Source organism: Strix uralensis, chromosome 9 (assembly GCF_047716275.1).
Source record: "Strix uralensis isolate ZFMK-TIS-50842 chromosome 9, bStrUra1, whole genome shotgun sequence".
NCBI classification, from domain to species: domain Eukaryota; kingdom Metazoa; phylum Chordata; class Aves; order Strigiformes; family Strigidae; genus Strix; species Strix uralensis.
In genome coordinates, this window is record NC_133980.1 from 2,167,038 (window position 1) to 2,188,205 (window position 21,168).

Consider the following 21,168-nt stretch of genomic DNA (forward strand, 5'->3'; position numbering starts at 1 on the left):
ACAGTTAAATATCTTTGGAAATTCCAAACAAAGCTATTTCACTAAGCTTTGAAATTTTAAGCAAGACATACTGTAGCTTGACATACATCTATCACTGATGTGATGGACAAACCAAGCAAGGCCACGGTACTGAGATGAAATTTCAGCTCAAAGCATGATTTCTTTTACGGTTGTTGAGTCCCACGAGAGTTGTGGAAGGGGGAAGATGGTCAAACACCCATGAAATGAGCACGGGCAGCCCAGCCTACAGCAGAGGCTGTGCCACTCTTGCAAGAGTTACTAAATTCAGGGTTGATGAAATATAAATTGATGCTAGCTGTTAAAATAAATAGCTGAAACAGCCAATTATTCAATGGCTTGGCCAAAATATTCAAAATTCTTGGCCAGATTTGTGCAGACTTTTACAGAGTGGCAAAAAACATCTAAGAAAAAGGCCATTTCTCTGAATTTCAGCGCACTGATCTAAAACACATGGGTATCAGAAAACTTCAAAAAAAAAAAAAGGTCATCAGGATCTTTTACCTGGGAAAAAGCGTATTTTCCACTCAATCTGTTTTCTAATATAGCTGAGGTATTATGGCTGTTCTTAAGCAATGCCTTGTTCCTAAGAAGACGTGTGCTATGGATTCAGTTATATCAAAGCAAATAATTTTGAGAACAAAGACGACGTGAATCGTGTAGTATCTATGCCAATGTCCCCAGACGCGTGGCACCTCTGCAGTCTCCAGAGGACCTGGGCCGTGGTCTGGCAGATGCAACTCTCTTATCTGGACACTGCAAGATGGGCGCAGATCCCTCCCACTCCCCAGGGGTTAGCAGCCATGCAGATTTATGAATCTACATTAATTTTGGATTGTATCCTCTAAGCATACACCAAATAAGGTTTGTGCTTGGCACTGTATCTCACCAGAGATGCTGAGACGAGCAGAGTTTAATGGACAATTCTAATTAAAATAGACACTGCCTGCGCTATGCTGGAGAGTTTGCTTTCCTTTTTCCTCAACCTCTGCCACCATCACCAGAGACACAGCTTCCATCCTCCACCCCCCACAGCTCCCCTGCCACACGCAGCCCACCAGCGATGAAGGCAAACCACTCACCTGTTGCCTTTTCGGGGTTATTGCACATGAAACATTGCCAAGCTCCCGCTTCCTCGCTGTAGCCGAATAAATCAAAGAACCTCACTTCTTCCAGGTGCATCTGCACATGGTCCAGGTCCTAGGCCAAGAATGAGAAAAACCAAACTGGCTGACGAGGTGAACCGCCACACAGTTAACAGCTCGTAACCCGGAATCACAGAGGGATGCGCAGCGGGCGCCAACGAGCGTCCTCTTCCCTGTGTCTCCTGTGGGCAAACAACCTGCCGGGGCACAATCACAGAATCATCAAGGTTGGAAAAGACCTTGAAGATCATCTAGTCCAACCAAACTGCTAAGTAGGACACATCTCCCTCTCTCTATCATCAGTAGCAGATAATACAGAAATTATATATTAGTCTGTAGGAAGCAGACAACTGGTCTGGGATATTTTTTTGCCTCCAACACTGCTGCCAGCAGTGTGCTCAGCACATTTCCCACCAGCTGAACCCCCTTTATTACCTCCAGCTGTCTCAGGATTTTTGGAAGGATCCAGAAGGTAGTGGCCTCTGCTAACAGACTGCAGTGCTGGGGACTTCCTTCTGCCCAGCTGGATCCCTCATCAGAGCAGGAGTTAGTGGCTGGGTACCACTTTATTTATCTTTTTTCTTTTTTTTTTTTTTTTTTTAAAGAAAAAAAGGAGGCTCTGCACCCAGCCCCCTGTGAGAAGCACCAATACAAATGTTTAACATGAATGTTAATATGAACATTTCTAAAACCACAGCAACAACAAGGACTGATTTAGCCCACACAAAACATACCCAGGTAAATGTGACGTTATTCTGCCAGGGAAGTAAAGATTATTCATCTGCAAAGTAACCTGCATGTCTGACTTGATCAAAGAAACTACAGAAAGTGTACTTGCAGCTTCAAGTATGGGAAAAGCCAATGGATACTCCTTTTGAGGCAATTAATAACACAGTATAATTCAGTGAATTTTAAGCCGCGTTATTTAATTTTGAAACAGATTGCGATCTCATACTTAAAACAAACATTGGTGTTAAATAACAGCAACCAAGTTACTCACTGAAAACACAAAGGGAATTGCCAGGACCGCTCAGAAAACACTCCTATTTATTTGTGTGGGTCTTCAAAGATCTGCAACACTGCACGCTGCAGCCCAAAGAAAACATGGATTTACGCACTCAGTGGGGAAAATACCATCCTGTGCCAGGGACATTAGTTCAACGCACTGACCAAGGCTATGCAAAGGATGGAATTGTTCACTTCGGGCCTTTTCAGACAAGTTTTAGCGAAGGAGAGGGAGCAGGAGGCTGGCTGGCTGAGGGAGACCCAGCAGCATGGCATCTCTCCTCCCCAGCCTCTTTCAACCTGGGAAATGGCTGGGAAAGGGCTGTTTTCACAAGAACTGAAACACTCAAGACCACTTCAGACCTCTGGCCTTTGTTCTGGATAACAAGCTCAGGTGAGCTAAATGCTGAGTTTTAATTTGAAGGGGGCTCTCGGTTGTCCCCACCCTCTGCACACCAGAGACCATCTGCCGATGGGTTTTAGGCCATCAGAAGGAAGAATGGCAAGGCAGAACAGGGAGCACAACTCACATCACCTGAGAAGCTCCAAACGACAAAGGTTTTCTTCCCTTTCCAGCAGGAACACGCAGAGGAATGGGCTTCACAACACATGGGAAGACAACAATCACATGATGAAGGTCTCAGACATGTGTCGGCAGGGCAGCAGCCCCACAGCCCAGCTCTCCTCTCTGTCCTCACATGGGAGGTGAGCAGCAAGGCTGCAGCAGAGAGGTCCCTGCACTCCCTGGCACCTTGGTGGGCTCCCTCATAACGCTCGGGTGGGCAATTCCTCGTCCTCCTGCGCCCGGGTCAGGGCTGCATCTGCTCCTCTGCGCAGTTGGCTGCTGGGCTGCCCTGCCCCAGCACGCTCAAACTGGCTTATACTGGGGACCACAGGTAAAACTTGATTATTTCGCTCTGTAACTGCTCTTTAGACGTTGCTGAAGATCTTAGTTTCCTCCCAAGAGGAATTCTGTACATTCAAGGAATTTAGGTGGCCGCTGCGCTGTGCAGCAGGAGTGCTGTGCAGCTTCTCTCCGCATTTCTCCAGCTGATCAGTGGGCATTGGACCTGACAGCCCAAGGCTCCCTGCCTCCCTTCGGATACTTCGTGCGTGCTGTGGGATCCTGAGCAGATCCCAAGCAGGGACACACCACACCAGCCCCTCGGGGTCTCCTCCCCACTGTGGGCTTCCAATGGTGGGGCAGATATCCCTGCAAGCACACTCTGCCCCAATGTGCCCCGATCCTCCTCCTGCTGTGGCATCTGGGAGGACACAAAATGGGCAAAATAACGATGGTATTGCTCTCAGTGGGTCTGTGCAGGGCATTATTGTGGATCATGCTGAACAAAAAGCCTAGGAGCTTCTCCTTCCTGTGAAAAAATCTTTTAGTGGCTGCAATGAGCCCACACTAGCCTGAAAGAAAACAAATATCACTGAAATATTAATGCAGCAATCTTTCTTTTCCACTCTGTACTCTAGTACGCTTGAAATAATCTGCAATAAGTTATTTATTTCAGGAGGGGAAGCATGGGGGAAAAGCCTAATTGGAGAGGAGAGATTTATATCATCCCCATGCTCCATCATCTTGAAAACTTCACGACTCCACTGTGAAAACGTGGTGCTTCTTTCTGCTGCGTAAACTGAGATAGCAAACAAAGGCAAGGGAAGAACAGAACTAACAATGGCTTGAAAATTTTAATTATTCTCTTGCAACGCTGCTCAAAAAAAGACTCTCTTAAGGCATCACATGGGGCCCGTAAAGTAGTCACCATCTCACTCTTCTGACACAGCATGAGTCAACACAAAGAATTCGGCAAAAACCAGCTTCGTTTTTGTAATGTGGCCTGCGTGTACTTTGATAAAGAACTATGAAGCAACCGAACGGAAATCTGTAAGGATGTACATCTGGAAATGCTTTACTTCTGGCATGTTTTAAGCCATGTTGTGTAAATATTTTTTGTGGCATGAACAGGCTGCCCCGTGGAACACGGCATGCTTTCTGTAAGCCAGGTATTTGCTGCAATTCCTTGCACGTGCGTGTTGGGCCAAATTCAGAAATCGCCTACAGTGATGTAAATCTGAAACTATTTCCCAGAATTTCCTCTGAAATAAATCATTGATGTAATAGATTTTTCTCCAGGTTTGCAAAATGCTTGAGAACACATATTGAAAGAAAAAGTCTAAATTCATTCACTCTGGATTAGCCACAGGGTCATGGGGCAAACGCGGAGGAATTGCAGAGCACGTTGCAGCTCTGACTCCACTGGGGTTCCTGTTGGCTGCGGGGGGTCAGACCTTCCCCGTGTGCTCACAGCACAGAAATTCCTCGGTTCTGATAAAGCGTTCAGAAGCTGCCATTACATGACACATAAAACTTAATATAAAATATAATACAGGATGCTGACACTGCATTTATATGAACAGATTTCAAAATATTTTAAATGAAGTGCTACGCTTATTGAAACAACCACACACCCATAATTTTGCTTCCTGCACTACTGGCAGAGGAATAATATTAAGAACTACAATAATTTTGTCAAATCATTCACAATATTTAAAGTTCTATTAGCAATGGGAAGAGCTTCTGAAACAAAAACTTCAGATTACTGCAGAAGCTTAGTCTGTCAAGCAAAGGAAGGACTAGGTCATGCTGGGAATGCTCCAGCTAGATTTTTTTGGGAATGTAAAAGCTAAAGGAAACCTTCCTTATGGCAGGCCCAGGTCTCACTCCCAGAAAACTCAATGGGACTTTTCTCAGTAAACTGAATGGAAATTGCACTAGAAACAAACTCAGGTTCTGTATTAATAAGCAAAACCAAAACTGAGAAAGTAAATCCAGCAGCATACTGTGGGGACCAAGACTGAATATTAAAGTCTTTTACCATTTCAGATGTATTACATCTGCCTGACTGCCTTCAGCCTTCGAAGGCTGTTAGGCAATCCACAGCTCCTGGAATTACCAAACTTCAATTCACTGCTTAATTCATGAAACCAGTGAAGATCAGTATCTCATTTTCCAGCTCCACTATTCTGGGGCCTCGGAGATACTCTTACTGTCACGGAGTGATGAAAGTTCCCAAAATAGGCCAAATGCTAGTATCTGAGCAGCAGCAGGATTATGCAACCAATGCGCTGGAGACTAATCACGTTTCTAGGGTGTTGGACACGTTTTGTAGACTTTGTGTGCGTGATGCACAACATCTAATCCTACCCGTGAAGGCATGCTCTTCCCTAAGCTCTTTATTCACCCCAAACTCTTTTACACTCCACCAGCTCCGACTTTCAACTAGTAGATCTTGGCATGGACTCAATTTAAGCCAGTATTGAGCAGAAAAGCAGTTCTAATGCCTTCGGATGAGTCAGGCTAGGATTTCAATAGCAGCTAAAATACTTAGCGCAAGCTCCACTGTGTCTAAGTAAAACTGGCCCATAAGCTGCGTTTCAGCTGTGGGGATCCCCTACTCCTCTTACATACTGCAGCAGGAGTTTCCACTTCAATGCAACATTATCTTGGGGGTTCAGAAGGTGTTTCTAACAAAACTCCTGTTTTTAAATCAGCCATAACCTTAGTAAATTAATCTTATTCAGTCAGACATCTTCATGCATACAATATTCTGAGAGAAAGTATTTTAAAATCATGTTTGACAATTCATTTCATCCAATTGAGCTGGATGGAGATGTTCAGGAATAAACAGATATCCTTTTCCAAGAAGCCTGATTAATAGCTTGGAAATAGCATTCATTGAAATCCCGGAGATGGTAAAAAGCTTTGAAAAAGTAATCTTTTAAACTGATGGGGGTAACTAATGGTGCATGTGTGACGATCATCTCCATAAAATCCCAGTCTGTGTTTAACTAGGTGAATTTCCAAGTGGCTGCCAAACGGTCCATCATGGCAGCTCATCTGAATCTAGAGTTTGAAACCCAGAGCAGGAAAAAAAAAAATCCATACGTAGCATCACTAGTTTTCATCGTGTTGGGAACAACCCATGTAGAGCACACAGGAGGAGAGGGAGGACAAGCCTGGAGACCTTTCAAAACACAGTACAAAATGACGCCGTGGACCCTCTGCAGAGGCTGAAAATATAACGGTCAGTGAATGTTTTTTAACCACCCCACAAGCCGAGTGCTTTGCATAAAAGGGAGGTCGGAGGCATGTGCTATGGATCATCGTAGGGCTGTCCAGGAGCAGAGGATGTGGCACATCAGTAAGCGCAAACACTCATAAGACGCCGGAGCTAAGGCAAAAAAGGGGAAGAAGCAGGGAAAGGGTTTTGTTTTTCACAATCTGAGCACAGCAAAGTCTTGCTGTAGCTATTGTAAAGGTCTTTGTACAGTTGTTCTAAAAGTCAGGGCAAAGTTCTTCTACTATTTGTTTTTTTCTGAGAAAAACCCAAAATGCTTACCTTTTGGTGTGGAAATGTTGACTGGATCATGGCAGTTTCAAAACTGTGCGTCCCCTTGAGCTGTGTCTTCTCCCACAGGGCCTTAAGGACTTGAACAGAATTACTCTGTATGGACAAAGGTTCTGCAAACAAGCTCTAAAGAAAATGTTGAAAACAGGATTTCAAGCTTTTTTTTTACTTGGCCATTAACAAAGAACATTGTGTTCTTACAGTGGGACAGCCATACAAATAACCAGGGATTAGTTCATTTTTCTGTAAGGAGTTAGGATGGATCAATATGCACACAATTAGGTAAATCCTCAAATATTTCATTTCCTTTGGGGATTTTTTTTATTGTACACTACATGTCTTTAAGGGCTGTCTCACCAAAGATTATCTATCAACTACCACTATGCATAGCAACTTGCATGTCATTTTTGTGTTGAAATGCTAATTTCTCAAAATGCTAGCAGCACGGGCCTCTGTGAGCCAGATGCAGATCTCAGTGACATGTATTTTTTTGGCAAAGACAGGCCATTTCCCAGTCAAAGTGGAGATGCTTAGCACTGGTGTTGGGTTTGTACGGGTTGATTTGGATCTGACTGCAGCTCTTAGTCCTCGTGCAGGGAAGAGTAACAGTGCAACGTTTGCAACTGCACTGAACAGAGAGTGGGATGAAAGGCAAGAGAAAAAAAAACTCCACAGAACACGTTCAACACAGATTTTGCTGGCAGAGGAGGGGAATTTTCATGCCCTGAACATTCACAAAACAAGATGAAACCTGGGTTGGGTTGGGTGCTCTCACCTCCAAAGCTCCCTATTTGAAAGGACAGCGACGATACAACCTTATCCTGCCTTGAAGGATTCTAATATTTCAACAGCATGAAGTTCTTCCTTGTAAAACTGCACACAAAGTCAGTGTTACAAGAACGCTACCACAGCTGAGAGAGCTTAGCATTTTTGCCTCTATCTGCTACATGATCTGGTAATTAAAAAATGCATTTGCATGCAGGAGCCAAGTTGAGTGCACGAGCAAATCTGATTTTCCATATTTCAAGTATTTGATTTCACAACTTGAACAACGTCCTTTTAACGTAGGTTTCCTGGATGGATGTTCCTTCTTCTCTTTCTAAGCAGAAACCCAACACTCCTAATCCCACTGTCTGGCATCCAACTGACTCAGACACACTTCAGTAAGACTCAACCAGGAATTTTATCATGGCTGAGGCAACACATTTTTCTAGCTAAGCTGTCAGAAACAGCCAGATCGTTTTGTCCAAATTAAAAGGGAGAAGCAGTCAGCTCCAGGCAGCCACCTGGCACAAGAAAATGGCAGCCCAAATTAGTTTGTGTTTGGCAAATTAATGAGCGACTCTAGGGAAGGTGTTAGAAAAGGACATGTCAGGCAGCCCCTCCCTCGCTGGTGCTACCGCAGCGGCGTGACACTGTCCCACCTGATGAGGGAAATTAAACCATAAATCATATAACGCCAGAGGATGATTTTAATGAATGAATCTGTGAAACTAAGCATCTTGTCTATCAAATAACCTCTCCAACATCACCCCTTATTCTATTTTTTTCCTTTTGTTAATCATTGCTTAACTGTAAGACAATTTCTCAGATCTCCACTGATATACACTTCTCTTCCTACTACCCTGCACTAATAATTTGCCATTTCACAACTTCCATCCAAGGGTTTCAAAACATAACTATTCACTAATATTTTTAAAATTAAATAGAAAGCAGGATCATGAAGTTAAGAATCTGTTCTCAAGACCTGGGAGAAAAAGTCTTTCTTGCTTTTATTTTTGCAGAATGCAATGTCAAACAGAATATGGAGCAACTGGCAAAAAAAAAAAGAATAAAAATACGGTAACTAGTATTGAAATCTTCAGAAACCATGTATTAGTTGGCTGTGAATCTGTGACAGATCTGCTGAAAACTACATTTTTATCACCAGCCTTTCATTTAACTTATTATTAACACACTATAAATACATTTCATGTCAAATTTATCTCTTGTACAATTTCACAGGCTTAAATAATGTTATCCCAGGGCTGAATTTAGTGCCCTGTATTTAATTTAATAATAGTTATATATCCAATACTTAAAAGCTTTAGGATTTTGAACAAAAGTAAAACATAAGTTAACTGACATTAAACACCATCCTGATGCACAGCAGGCTTAAACGCTCAGTGCAACACAAGAGGAACCTTTTTTTTTTTTCCTATAAAAAAAGCATATTAAGTGCTGTGTTTACAGCATGTTTGTAAAGACACAAACTAAACTGAGTTGCTTTGAGCCTGGCCCCGGCAGCATGGGGGGATTCTGCCGGGGTGGGGGGAGCCCGGGGCCAGGGGTAGCACTAGCAAACTAGCGAAAGGGTAGGGAATAAAAGCAAAGCTTTGGAAAGAGTAGCTGCAGTGGGACAAAGGCAATTACCCAACCTGAGGCAGGGAAAGCTGTGGGAAACGGGGGACCAGGGTTTGAGGGCAGCATCCAAAGGAAGCCCGTGGGGATGAGGATGGGGGGCAATGGGCTCCTGAGCGCAGAGGAATGAGGAAAGAAAGTAACATTGCCCCCGTGAGCTGGGAGCGATCCAAAGCTCAAATGTTCTGATAAAAGATGGAACTGGCAGGGCCAAATTCAGAGTAATCTGGGATGGGGTTAAGGGGAGAGGTTTTTCAACAAAAAATGTCTCAGGAAAAGGCTAGGCACCCGGGATTAAAGGTGGAGCAGAGGTCATTGCCTTAAAATCCAGCGGCAGAGGCTGCACGGTGGTGAGCGAGGTACGCCAGCTCTGCCGCCCCATCTCCTCTGCTGCTGCTGCTCCTTGCTCATTTTCGTGCGGTTTAGTACCTTTTTGTCCATATTTTTCAGCATCTGTTTTCTTCTCATCAGGAATAAAATGATACATTTGTAACGTAACTCATTTATTCTCTCTAGGTCGCATTAAAATTCAACCTCTTCCTTCAGGTTTTCATTTACAGAGTAATTCACCTCTTTTATTTTCCCCTTTCAGCTCATCTTCTCATTCCTATTTCTGCCTCTGCTCTTTATTGCTTCCTTTGCTCTGCTCTGTCACTCCCTCCCTCCCTGACCATCTCCTACGGACCTGCATTTTTGAAAAACATTTGTTGTATTTATTTCTAGGAACAAACACAGGGAAGATTGATTTGAACTGTTAAATTCACAGCATAACTCTCTGGGCATGTTTTAAATTTCAGATAAATCTTTTGTATTTCTAAGATTGCATTAGGGTGGGATGAATTGTGGTGAACAGCTCTGCATAGGTTAAGAAACTGAACCTTACTTTTTAACACAAAGCCCATTTGTTTCATCTTGAAGTGTGAACGTAGGGTTTTCTCTTACAATTTCATACTATTTGTAACTTATTAGGAAATTCCATGTATGTCCAAATACTGGGCTGTATTTGGAAACAGTATTGAACAGGAGAAAATAGCTTTAGGGTTGATAGAACAGCACTGATCAGCTTTGCAAATCCTGCTCAGTCAAAACTTCTGCCGTAAAAAAATCCCAGTGGGTGCTGCACCTCTAACCTCCACCTGCAGCCTCGGGGTTGATTCTGCTCCCCTGCAAATCCGCTGCGAAGCTGCTGCTTGTTGGTGAGGCACCTGGGACTTACTGCAAGTTTTGCCCGAATGAGGACAACAAGGTTTGGTCTCACTTTCTTATCCCCAGACTTTGTAATCTCTCCAGAGAATTTGAATTTGTTGTATTTAATAAAAATATAAAAACTTACAAACTGCAAATCACTTCAACCTACTATAATGACTTTCTGAGAAATCACAAGGGTCACAAAACACTGTGGATTAGAAGCATATTTAAAGAGACTAACAGTTAAAATATTTTTCTCCAAGTACAACATGAACAATAGAGAAGTGCCACTAATTTGTACTGCACACACCTGCTGAAAGAGGAACATGATGTGGATCCACAGCGGAGGCTGCTGGCTGATAAGGGTAAAACTGGATTTACTGTACAAGCAGTAATGGCCCTTCAGGGGACAGCTGAAGAACAGCTTTGCTACACAACTTCTAACAGCATCTAGAAATAAATATACAGAACATTAAAATCAACTACGTAAAAGACAGAAACCTAACTGCCTGTTACCAGTGTACGTGCAGTCACACAGTGCGTGGGCATCTCAGGCTGGGTCAACTCCTGCGGCGTTCCGAAGGGCATTGCTGTGTCTGTGCCCTTAAATTAAACACAAACCATCTGACAGCGCTAGAGAAATTTAGTCTCCAGTGCTTTAAATCTTATGTAGTAATCATTTACTCCCAAATGCGAAAGGTGCAAGACAGCACACAGTCAGGCTGTTTATCTTTTTTGTGCTTTCTCAGGCATTCGGTACCGTTGTTTGGCTTATCGAAGCAGACAGATCTGTCAAAACTGTGCATCACTTATTTTTATTTAAAGAGTTCATTGGAAAAAACATCCCATATTAGGAAAGAGCCATATGGGGGCCTGACATCCGTGGGATCCTTGCCGAGACTTTGCGCAGCTGAAAGCTGGTGTCTGTAGGGGTGGAGGAGTGCAGCGCAGCGCGCGGCTCCCAGCGAGAAATGGGCTCACTCAGGAACTGCTGAAAGCCTTTGCAATGGATCCTCCCGGAGCCCAAAGATGCATAAATCGATTTACAACATCACTGTGCACGCAGCACATTTGCTGTATAGGCCATCTGAGAAATTAATCACCAGAAATACTATGCTTTCAAAGAAAAGCGTTAGTGAGTATTTGCTGAGCCCTGTGTCACCGCGGGGAGCCGATGTGCCACCTCCTGCCCCGCACCTTGAGGGCTCCCAGCCATAGCCCCTCTCCACATCCACCCAGAAGCCCCAGCCCTAGAGCTCAGCTCCCCCTGAACCTCCCTGTGCAGAGATGCTCTGACTTCTAGAGGCTTCAGGTCCTACAACCCCCATTTCTTACCATACTCCAAGTCTGCTGGTCATACTCAATTTTTACACGCTAAGCCAGGGAGCTGCAGTTTTTGCAGCTGTGCTCCGAGAGGCACAACACACAAGGGACAGGAATCATTGCTGCTGTCACACCAGTGCCACAACTGCCAGCACAGCCACAGACTTCGCAGCAAAAAAAACAACACACAGAGAAGGAAAAAAGCACAGAGCTCCAGGTCCAACCAGACAAGAGGCTGCAAAGACATTCACAGTTACCCACCGGGAAAGGTGGGACGTGTTCGTTCACAGGTGAGACTCAGCGTCACCCACTCAACACACAGGTTTTCTCCAAAAGTGCAGTTTGACTCCCAGTCCCAGCTCCGGGGCACCACAATTCTCACTGCTCTATCAAATACTGACCGTTTATGCCATCTGTGATCATGTCATCTGTTGATAAAAATCCCACCGTGGTTACACACAGTCCGAAAGTGTCCTTTGGGATCAGCTGCTCAGCAAGAGCTATAAGCTACGTAATGTTACCTGACTCTGAACTTCCCATGCTGGTTTTAACTGGAAATTAAGCCCTTGAGAAACATGATTCTGCTTTTGCAAAATGTTGACCTTGAACCCTTGTTTTCTGTCTTTGGATGACTGCTCATAATGATAACAGCATGTTAGGCATAACCTAATCGGAATTCTTTATTAATGTAAAATAGCGGTATCATTTTATCGCCACTTTGAACAGGAATAAGTGGCTATCCAAGGTAAAAAAAGCATGGAAAATGACATGGAGAGCCTTAGACGATGACCTTGATGCAAACACAGGAGAGTGCTGCACCCTCTTCACCCAGCTGGAGGGTTGAACTTGGAAGGGAGAGGAACAGCGGGTCCCACCTGCATTTATTTCCTAGCTAAAGGCAGAAACAATCGATAGACAGACAGACAAGCTGCCCTGCAGCGCTGGTGAGCCCACCAGACTGAGCCATGCCCAGAGCTGCTCACCTCACTGGGGGCCCTGCCCTGCCAGCACCTGCGGGGTCAAAGCCAAAGGATTTTGAAGGAGAAGAGAGCTCCCGCGGAGACGGCCAGGCAGGTCTGGCCGCGCGGTGTCCGTGAAATGAATCATGCAGCTGAGGCGGCTGACAGGGGCCAGCTCTGCAGGGAACGTTACTCAGAGTCTCGTGCTATCCCGGTGAGTCACCGTGTGGTGAAGGTGTAGGAATAAAATGCTGTAAGAAAATACCCGAACTGGAAAAATGAGTTGTAACTTTTTAGAAAATGTGGCTCATGGGAGGCAGTTTATAAAGCACAGCCTTCTGGATCCACTGACAGTGTAAGCCAGCAACCGGGGAGACTGATATCAGAAGGCAGCCTTTCTCTCCAACAACAGACCATCTTGAAATACTTGTTATTTTTAACACTTTTCACCTAATCAAGAAGTGAAAGCGTAGGAGAGAAATGTAATAAATTCAGTATTTCACATAAAACCACAACGTATGAGGAATTTCACCAGAGGTACAAAAGGATGGGTCCCTAGACCAAAAGTATCAATGGATCAGACAGTCACTGAAAATGCAGAAAATTTAAAACTGGGATATTGGAACCTGCCGAAGATGCTGTAGAGAGGCCAGATGGCTGTTAGGCTGGGAGAAAAAACTTCAGAAGCTGGCAAGTGGAAACCACTTTATTATCCTTTAACAAAACTGTTTGAATTTGCTGAGAAAAGGAAGTCACCAGTGTCAAGCTGGGGCTGCAGAGCTCATTGAGACTCCGCTGTAGCACAGGACAAGAGATCTGAGATGTAAAGGCACAGGAAGATTAAAGTTAGAGTTCGCAAAACCCAGAAGAGTCACTACACACACTGTGGGGAAACACACACAAGCCAAAGCAATGCATAATATTCGGAAGTGGGCACAAGAACCAAAGCAGATTGTAGCGACCATAGAGCAAGGGATGACAACAGCACTCCCTCCTCAGAGGAACACTCACATGCTATAATCAGCAACATTACAGCAGGTGAAGGTTGGATTATGTGGAAACCAACGGGGGGTCATTAATCTTTAATCACAGGCAGGTGCATAAGCCAATATGGGGGCCAGAACGAGCAACAGTGAAAGCAGAAGTGATGGTGAAAGCAGAAGAAAAGCCAGACACTAGGTCAGAGGGTCAGACCAGGCAGTGAGCTTTCCTCCCAGAGAGGGAGTTCATGAAACAAGTCAAACTGATGTTGAGCTGAACCAGACTACAAACATCATCCAGATCACTCCCCTTCAAAGAGACAGGAGGAAGGACCTAGACCAGCCCCAGCTCTCCTAGCCCACAGGTGAGCCAACAGGAAAACCCATCCATATTTGTCTCAAGAGAATGCGTTTAGCAGAGGACAACTTTGAAAATGTTTCCTTTGCTTTGAGACAACAATGGAAAGAGGAGCTGAAGAGGGGCCACTGCTCTTGGCTTCACCAAACATACCAAAAAAAGAGTCTGGCTTGTTGGTGTTAGGAAATATGTCACTCTTTCCTCTTGTGTAGGCCTGAATAAATGAATATATTACAGGAGAATGTTGCCTTGAAGAAGGGAAGAACCCACACAAAGGGGTGGCTTGATGCCAAGCATTGGGCATCTGTAGGCTGCTCTTTGAAGATGATACTGATTTGTGCAGATTGACTAAATCCTGTGGAATGTGGAAGTGCTGTTTGGGTTGTGTCAATCACCCAAGCACAAACATACTCTAAGATCTACAGTGGGACAATAAGAGAAGTGTGTGTATGACCGCAAGCTTTCAGCAGGAGAAAGCCAGGGCTTAAAGTTAAACCAGCAAAGATGCAAATGCTGCTAAACTGAGATAACAGTTCTGAAAAGAAAATGAACTTAGTTGCAGATCCCAGATACATCATGCCCATAAGCAACACACTCACCTTAGCAGGGAAAAGAGGGGGCATAAAACCCACTACTCTTGGATTAGTGGCTACGGGGAAAATTTGAGTTTAACCTGATGACCCAAACCTACTGGTTCATACCCAGACCTGCCAGTGTTCACGTTCAATATGAAGGGGTTTGAGAAACTGAAGCGGTTAATTAGAGTGACCCTAAATCCTGGGACATATTAAAGCACAAAACTCAATGATTTGGCTGTTGACAATGATTTGGCTGTTGTCTTCCAGCAACATGGTCCAAACTAAAGACCCCTGGTTTATGCATCACAGATGCTAACAAAACCTTAACTTCAATACACTCAACCAGAAGCAGAGGCTTGGCCTTGGGCCATGCGTGGGAAAAGTTTAGTGCTTCATTATGGGAAATCACTCTTAGCTAAAAATGACCATAAACCACGTACGACCACTGCGCAAAGGAGCTGGCAGTCAATGCCTTCCTCTTCAGTGAGCATGGTGGTTATTTTTTCAGTTATAAAAGTATGAATTGACAAGAAACCTGGGAGGCATTGAAAGGCTGCAGGCAAACCCTGGAGTACATTAAAGTGTTCAAGGCAGCGGAGTCCAGAGCTGGATTTCTTGTCACCCACAGTAAGTCCCCATCAAGCTGATTAAATCCCACCTGGGCAGTCTCCCACCGAAGCCATTGCAGGGGTGAGCAGAAGGTGGCAGAGCTCCAGGATATCTGCCCCTGCTCAGCAATTAAGAAAGGGTGCCCAGTGCTTAGGGGGATTGTGTTTGATGGGAATGTGAAGGGGGTTCCCAAATGCTGCAGACTAAAAAATTCCAAAGGATATATGGAGAGACACAAAAACCTAACAAATTGCTTAGCAAGGTGCTGTGGATGACACTGAGAAAAATACCGAGGCTGATAATACATGCCAAAATAAATGTCAGCTCCAGCGCTGGAGTCCACGCTGGCTGAACAAAAGGTTAGTTCCCGGAAAAAAGCAGCATTCATTTGTCAATACCAACTGAAAAAAGCCTCCTACTCAGACAATCTTCAAACCTTTGGTATGAGATGAGCAATTACCCACAGCTTTTTCTGCTACATTTCATATGCTGAACTTGGCAATGTCTGATAAGAAGCCAAAGTGTACTAGGTGTATTTTTCAATGGTTTGCAATGAACTACCAGTTTTATCATCTAACAGCTAATCTCAGTTATCCCAAAGTCAGTGGAAAGTGGAATTTAACTAATAAACCTGTTCTGATGAAGACTAAGATGACCATGATCCATATCTACCACTGTTACACTGTATTTCACTCAAGTGCAACCCAACACACCACTACCATGGAAATTCCTTTTTATGGTTATGGGAGACCTGTAAATAGATAGGCAAGGCAAAATGAGTTGGTCATCATCTGGGCACATGAAGCTGCACATGTTTTCAAGTAAATGACGAGTCAGAAAAATATTTACATTGTGCCATTTCACAAAATGTTTAAAATGGGAAAAAAATAATTATCATTTTAATGAACAGCACCATCAGAGACTCATGCTTCTGCTCACAAGTAACCCCACCAAAGTTTTCAGAGATCTTTAACCACTACAGCTTTCCCTTTCTAGCATTACAAATAATAAAATAGGTCTAAACTTCTATTCAAGTGTAACCATGTCAGTAGAGTTCTCTTGTACTACATCCCATACAAAAAACACTGCAGTTGCAAGTATGGTTCAACAGGTTATCAGAGTCTGCTGTGCTCAAAATATCCCCCAAATGTCTGTATCGTATATGGCAAATGTTATCCTAACACCCAGCAGTGGTTCGACACTAACTTTTGTATGCTACGTTTTCATTTTTAAGAAGCCAAAGTATTGAATGCTTCTAGAAGTGACAATATTACTCTTCACAAGTATTTCCCCACTCATGTAGCAATTTCAATTCAGTCTGTGCACTGTAGCAGAGCAATAACATCCACCATGCATTTTGATATTTCTAGTATAATACTACACTTTCATAATATGTTATTCAAGGATCCCAAAGAGCTGTTATTTAAACCTCAAAGCATCCATCACAGTAGGTTATTTTTGCTGTGGGTAAGTTAGAAGCGTGGCAGGATCATTTGGGAGCGCAGCGTGGGTGTAACACATCCCTGTTCACACATGTGCTCAGAGATTAACCAAGAATGAAAAAGGTGTTTTTAAAATCGCTGCAGCATTTACAAATTGCATGGACTTATAGACTCAGTATGATACGCAGTTTAAGAAGATACATTTTGGGCTCTCCTAAATGTATGTAAGTTGGCTGACCTCTAGGTAAGCTGTGTTGCATACTTTTCCTAGTCCATCATTGCAAGTTATATAAAATACTATGAACCAAGTATCACCCTTGTGCAATCCCAACAGATTTCAGAGGAGTAAAAGCAGAGATAACACAACATAGTGAGACCTGTTCACACCAGCAAGACTTGAGGACAGTAATTTCTAGGGAAAACAAACTCACTGCCTTTGCACTTGGCGATGCACAGGACTGACAACGGGGAATCTGATGAGCGAGCAGCAATCAGGTCTGTAGGTTTCACTAGGAAAGGGGAGTGTACAAAAATTTTTGCTAGGAAGAACAAAAATAAATCACTTGCAGGCTTGACTTAGCGAAAAAGCTTTGAAGGTGAAAAGAAACCAGTCTCAGCCTATGAAGGTGGAGACAACTTAGTTCCCTGAATCTGTGTGTAATTCCACATGTGGAAATAAGTAACCGCTCACCCTGACTTTGCCTGGTAAGGGAAGGTTAATTTAGCCCCAAGAAACTTTCAGGATATCAGTGAGATACAACACACAGGAGAGTCCTGTCAACAAAACCTACCTGCCCTGCCACAGCTCCCCCAGCACATGGCACATCTTGGTGAGTGTGGGTAATCCGATGTTGACTAAAGGTCCTTTTGATGTGATTTAAAGCAATGAAGTCCAAATTATGGCAAAGATGGATCTGCAACTCTTTAAAAGAATTGGTCAAAAGTATGTAAGGGAGAGAGGAAGGAAAAAATTAACTAATTTCCCCAAGGACATTAAGCCTATTACGTTGGTCACATTTAAGCTACACAGTTACAGGCTCTAGAACCAGTTTTGTACTTTAAAAACTACTGTCGCTTCTAAATGCGGAAAGCAAATTTGAAGCAGAGTGTTTATGCCAACTTCTATTTCACTGAGTAACCTGTCCCATCTGGCCTAAATTAGGATTTATGGAAATTTCAACCACTAGATCTGTGACTCTAATAGCACTTCTATCCTGCACAGGCTCTTAGAGGCTTTGATGGGGGAAAAAGAAAAAAACCCGGAGAGACTTGTCTTATGACTATTTAAGAGTGCTAGCTCTTGGAGCTGGACAACGGATACCATCGTTTTGCTTGGGTCAAGATAATCCCTTGTACACATCATGTCAAAAGATACTGTATGAGGAGGAAAGGGACAGGTTAGGGACAAGCTGATATGACACCAAATACATCTTTGTTGTGGCTCAGTACAGTCAGCCATGGGGTCTGAACGCCGGTCACCCTGTAGCCATGCTGCCGCTCTATTGCTTGCGGGAAAAACGAGCTGCTCGTGCACCTGGGAGCTGCTGCCAGCGGAGCCACGCTCGGACTTTCTCAGCACATTTTGTACATCTTGCCAGCACTCCCTTTGGTAACGGCAGAGAAAAAAATTTCTCAGCACTTGGGATCTCACAGCCTGTGAGCCCACATCCAGGCGGAAAGGTGGCCAGCCTGGATCTACCCCAGCATCGGGGAGGGGCCAGTGAGCTCTGGTGCGAAGCAGGTTTATTAGGCGAGAAGTTTGGGTATGTTAATGAGAGTTTTGTTTAGGCTAAGCACCAGCTCAGTTAACTCAGCAAAGGAGAAAAGTTCACAGCTCTGCTTCGCCTCAGCAGCAGCAAAGCAAAGTCTATTGCTGCCGAGTCTCTGGGGTAACCACCAAACAGACAGAACAAGTGCTTGTTTTAGCCAATTACTATGAATTATCCCTACTGATGAGCACCTAAGAGAAAATCGAAAGATTTTAGAGCTCTGGGCATGCCTCCACTCAGGCAGCTCCTCATCTCAGCATCCCACGGGGCATCGTACCTGGCTGCACCCGCGTCCTGCTCTCCTGCATCGCTGCCAGCAGCAGCTGCTGGCACCTGGGGACATCTTCTCCATAAAGAGGCACCAAGGGCGAGCTCTCCTGGGCTTGGCTTAGAAGGAGAGTCTGAGTAGCACAAGGAAAGGATTTTAAACCCTGAAGAACATGTGAAAGGTGACACAAGGCACAGAACAACCCCGCAGAGTCACCAAATGCCCCAGATGGCAGAGACCCAAGATCCCAAGGAAACCCTCCTCAAGTCAGGAAACATTTCTCATCACATCTGTTGGCAAGTCTCGAACTTCTAGCAAGAGAATAAGCAACAACTTGTTTTTCCTACAGGAAACAAGAGAATATATGTTGCAATTTTAAAGTTTACTGCTAAATGGTTGTGCCTGGGGAAAAAGAACAAAATATAAGCAGAAGAATGTCAGTAGAGTTGTTAAGTGTTGTTTATTCCAGCTTAACATGCTGGGCTAAACCAGGAGGGACACAGGCGAGTGGGTACAGAGTCACTGGTTCTCAGAATAATTAATGCATTATTTGATTTACATTGGTAATCCTTTACTATTAAATAAAATCTGTTAATAGGAGTAAAAGTATGCTCATAAATTTCCCAAATAGACTGAAAGCCACCCATAAACATGAAACCGAGGAATAAGAAATGGATATAACTTTTTAAATTTCAGTTTTAAGCCTTTTTCAGCTTCCTCAGTTTCCTTTGCCCAATCTCTTCAGTTCGGATTACAAATAAGTGTTCAAATAATAAATACATTTATAGGAGAAAAGGGTAACTTTTAAAGTGACCAGCTTCACGAAATGCCATTTTATATTTTTTTAACACTACTAGCTTTGCATGCATGCCATAACTCAGTCCAACAGATTTCACCTCCAGTAAGTTACACAAAAATTAATGGAGAAGGAAAGACTATAATGGGGTCTGGAGAGGCCCTACAATGCACTCAATACACAGAGTCCAAATCTGAGCAGCAAAAGCCACATTTGAGATCATACAGATTAGTTTAACTTTATAAAACCCTTTACCACTGGGGTAATGAAAAGCCCACGTCATTTGGGCAGGTACAACAGTAAAGTTTCTCTGCCCCATTGTCCCCTCCTCAGAAGCAGGAGCGCATTGACCTTCTCACTGCCTGTATCAATGACTGAAGTGCAAAGAACCCGTGAGGCGTGTGCAGGAAAATGGGGTCCTGGGAGAAGATCCCACTCCTGCCGCTGCCTGGCTCCTCTGCGTCCCCCAGCCACCTCTGCCCAGCACCCCCAGCCTGGCAGGGGCTGCCTGCTCGCCCTGCCTGCACAGCGGCCACTGGCAGCTCCCGGAGGAACCGGGAGGTCTGTCCTGGTCGAACCCAGGAGCTCAGAAGTCAAAGTCCTCTGGTTTGGCTCTTGATAACATCACCCCACCGGGAATCTGCCAGCTACCAGGTAAAGCCCATCTGGAGACCAGCTCCAGCCTGTTTAAGCTGATGCTTCCAGATTAGGTGTAAAACACACATGATTTGCTATTATCACGTATGTGAGGGCAACAAGTTATGAGCGTGTTCATGTTCCTGTTACGCTCCCCGTTGTGCTGGGAGTTCCTCCGCGGTCTGAAGACGCAGATCACCGCGAGCGCGATGGCCATCCTGAGTTAGCACTTCCATTCTCCCTGCCCGCCCTCGCACTTGGGATGCATTTGAAATACCAGCCCTGTAGAATAAAATGCCAGCTAATATTATTTTTGGCCTAGCAGCAGCAGAGTTGATCTCTGGAAATGCTGGCCTGAGCCTATGCAACTTTGTGGTCCCACTGAAGGAGCAGAGGTCCATCTGTTCCAAATCAACGTTTGGCTTATGGAATGCTGGAATTTATCAGACCGGTGCAGGGGTGAGCACTGCAGGGGAGCAATGAGCTTTTCCATCTACCCCGTCATATGGTACCGATTATCTCTCAGTACAGCATAAAACATAATAACAACCAGATTTAGGGCCAGCACACTGCAACCTGTTTCCCCTGCTGCCTCCTCCTCTTTCAGCATTCTGTCATTAATCCCACAAAGCATTTGCTGCCTGTATTTCCTCCTGTAGGGCACCGAGGAGCCAGGAGTGACTTACTACTGTGAAATGCTTATAATATTTTTCATAGGATGGCATTGCATTTTGAATGTGACTTCAGTGACCAAGGACTGAATGATCCACTAGATCTCCCCAGGCTCTATCTGGTTAAAAAGGAGGCTAGGCAGGCTAGAGATGTGCAAATCCTTAAGCATCCTCTACACACAGATATTATGAAATGCTTTCTTTCCAACAGCTCACTTGGCACTCGACACTCACCATTAATGGTGGCATTTTTATCCCAATTATCTGAAGAGCAAGTAGGCTTAGAGTGGAAAACAAGGACCTGCCCTCAAGTTATAACCAAATCCAGCAGCCGTACAGGCTTGTGCCTGGGAACTGTCTGACACCAGCCCCTCCCAGAGGCAGGATACACATGGCCGTGCATTTGATCCACCATCCCTACACATCTGGGAAACAAGAAGAGTAAGTCAAAAATCATCCAACATGCAGGATTCTAGGTAAGACCCAGCAAGGTTAGAGCAGGTGGAGCCTGCCTGCAGGGTGTAACTGGGGCTACACAGGGTCAAACTGAGTGGACTTGTGTCTCGGGTGGATGTGGTGGCACTCCCAAAGCCAACTCTGTCAGT

At 44.4% G+C, this 21,168-nt stretch overlaps 1 protein-coding gene across 5 annotated transcripts in view; it reads right to left on the minus strand.

The window, feature by feature from the left end:
- The window catches only part of VEPH1 (ventricular zone expressed PH domain containing 1), a 98,400-nt gene that overhangs the window by 16,140 nt on the left and 61,092 nt on the right, over positions 1-21,168 (minus strand). For 4 of the 5 annotated variants that reach the window (XM_074878403.1, XM_074878401.1, XM_074878404.1 and 1 more), the window contains 3 exons: positions 10,485-10,624; positions 6,578-6,712; positions 1,101-1,218 (listed from right to left, as the gene is read on the minus strand). In XM_074878403.1, coding sequence (XP_074734504.1) covers positions 1,101-1,218; positions 6,578-6,712; positions 10,485-10,624 — 393 coding nt within the window. Of the gene's footprint in view, positions 1-1,100; positions 1,219-6,577; positions 6,713-10,484; positions 10,625-10,700; positions 10,778-21,168 lie in introns of those variants that run through there. The other variant, XM_074878406.1, reaches the window with a different exon arrangement.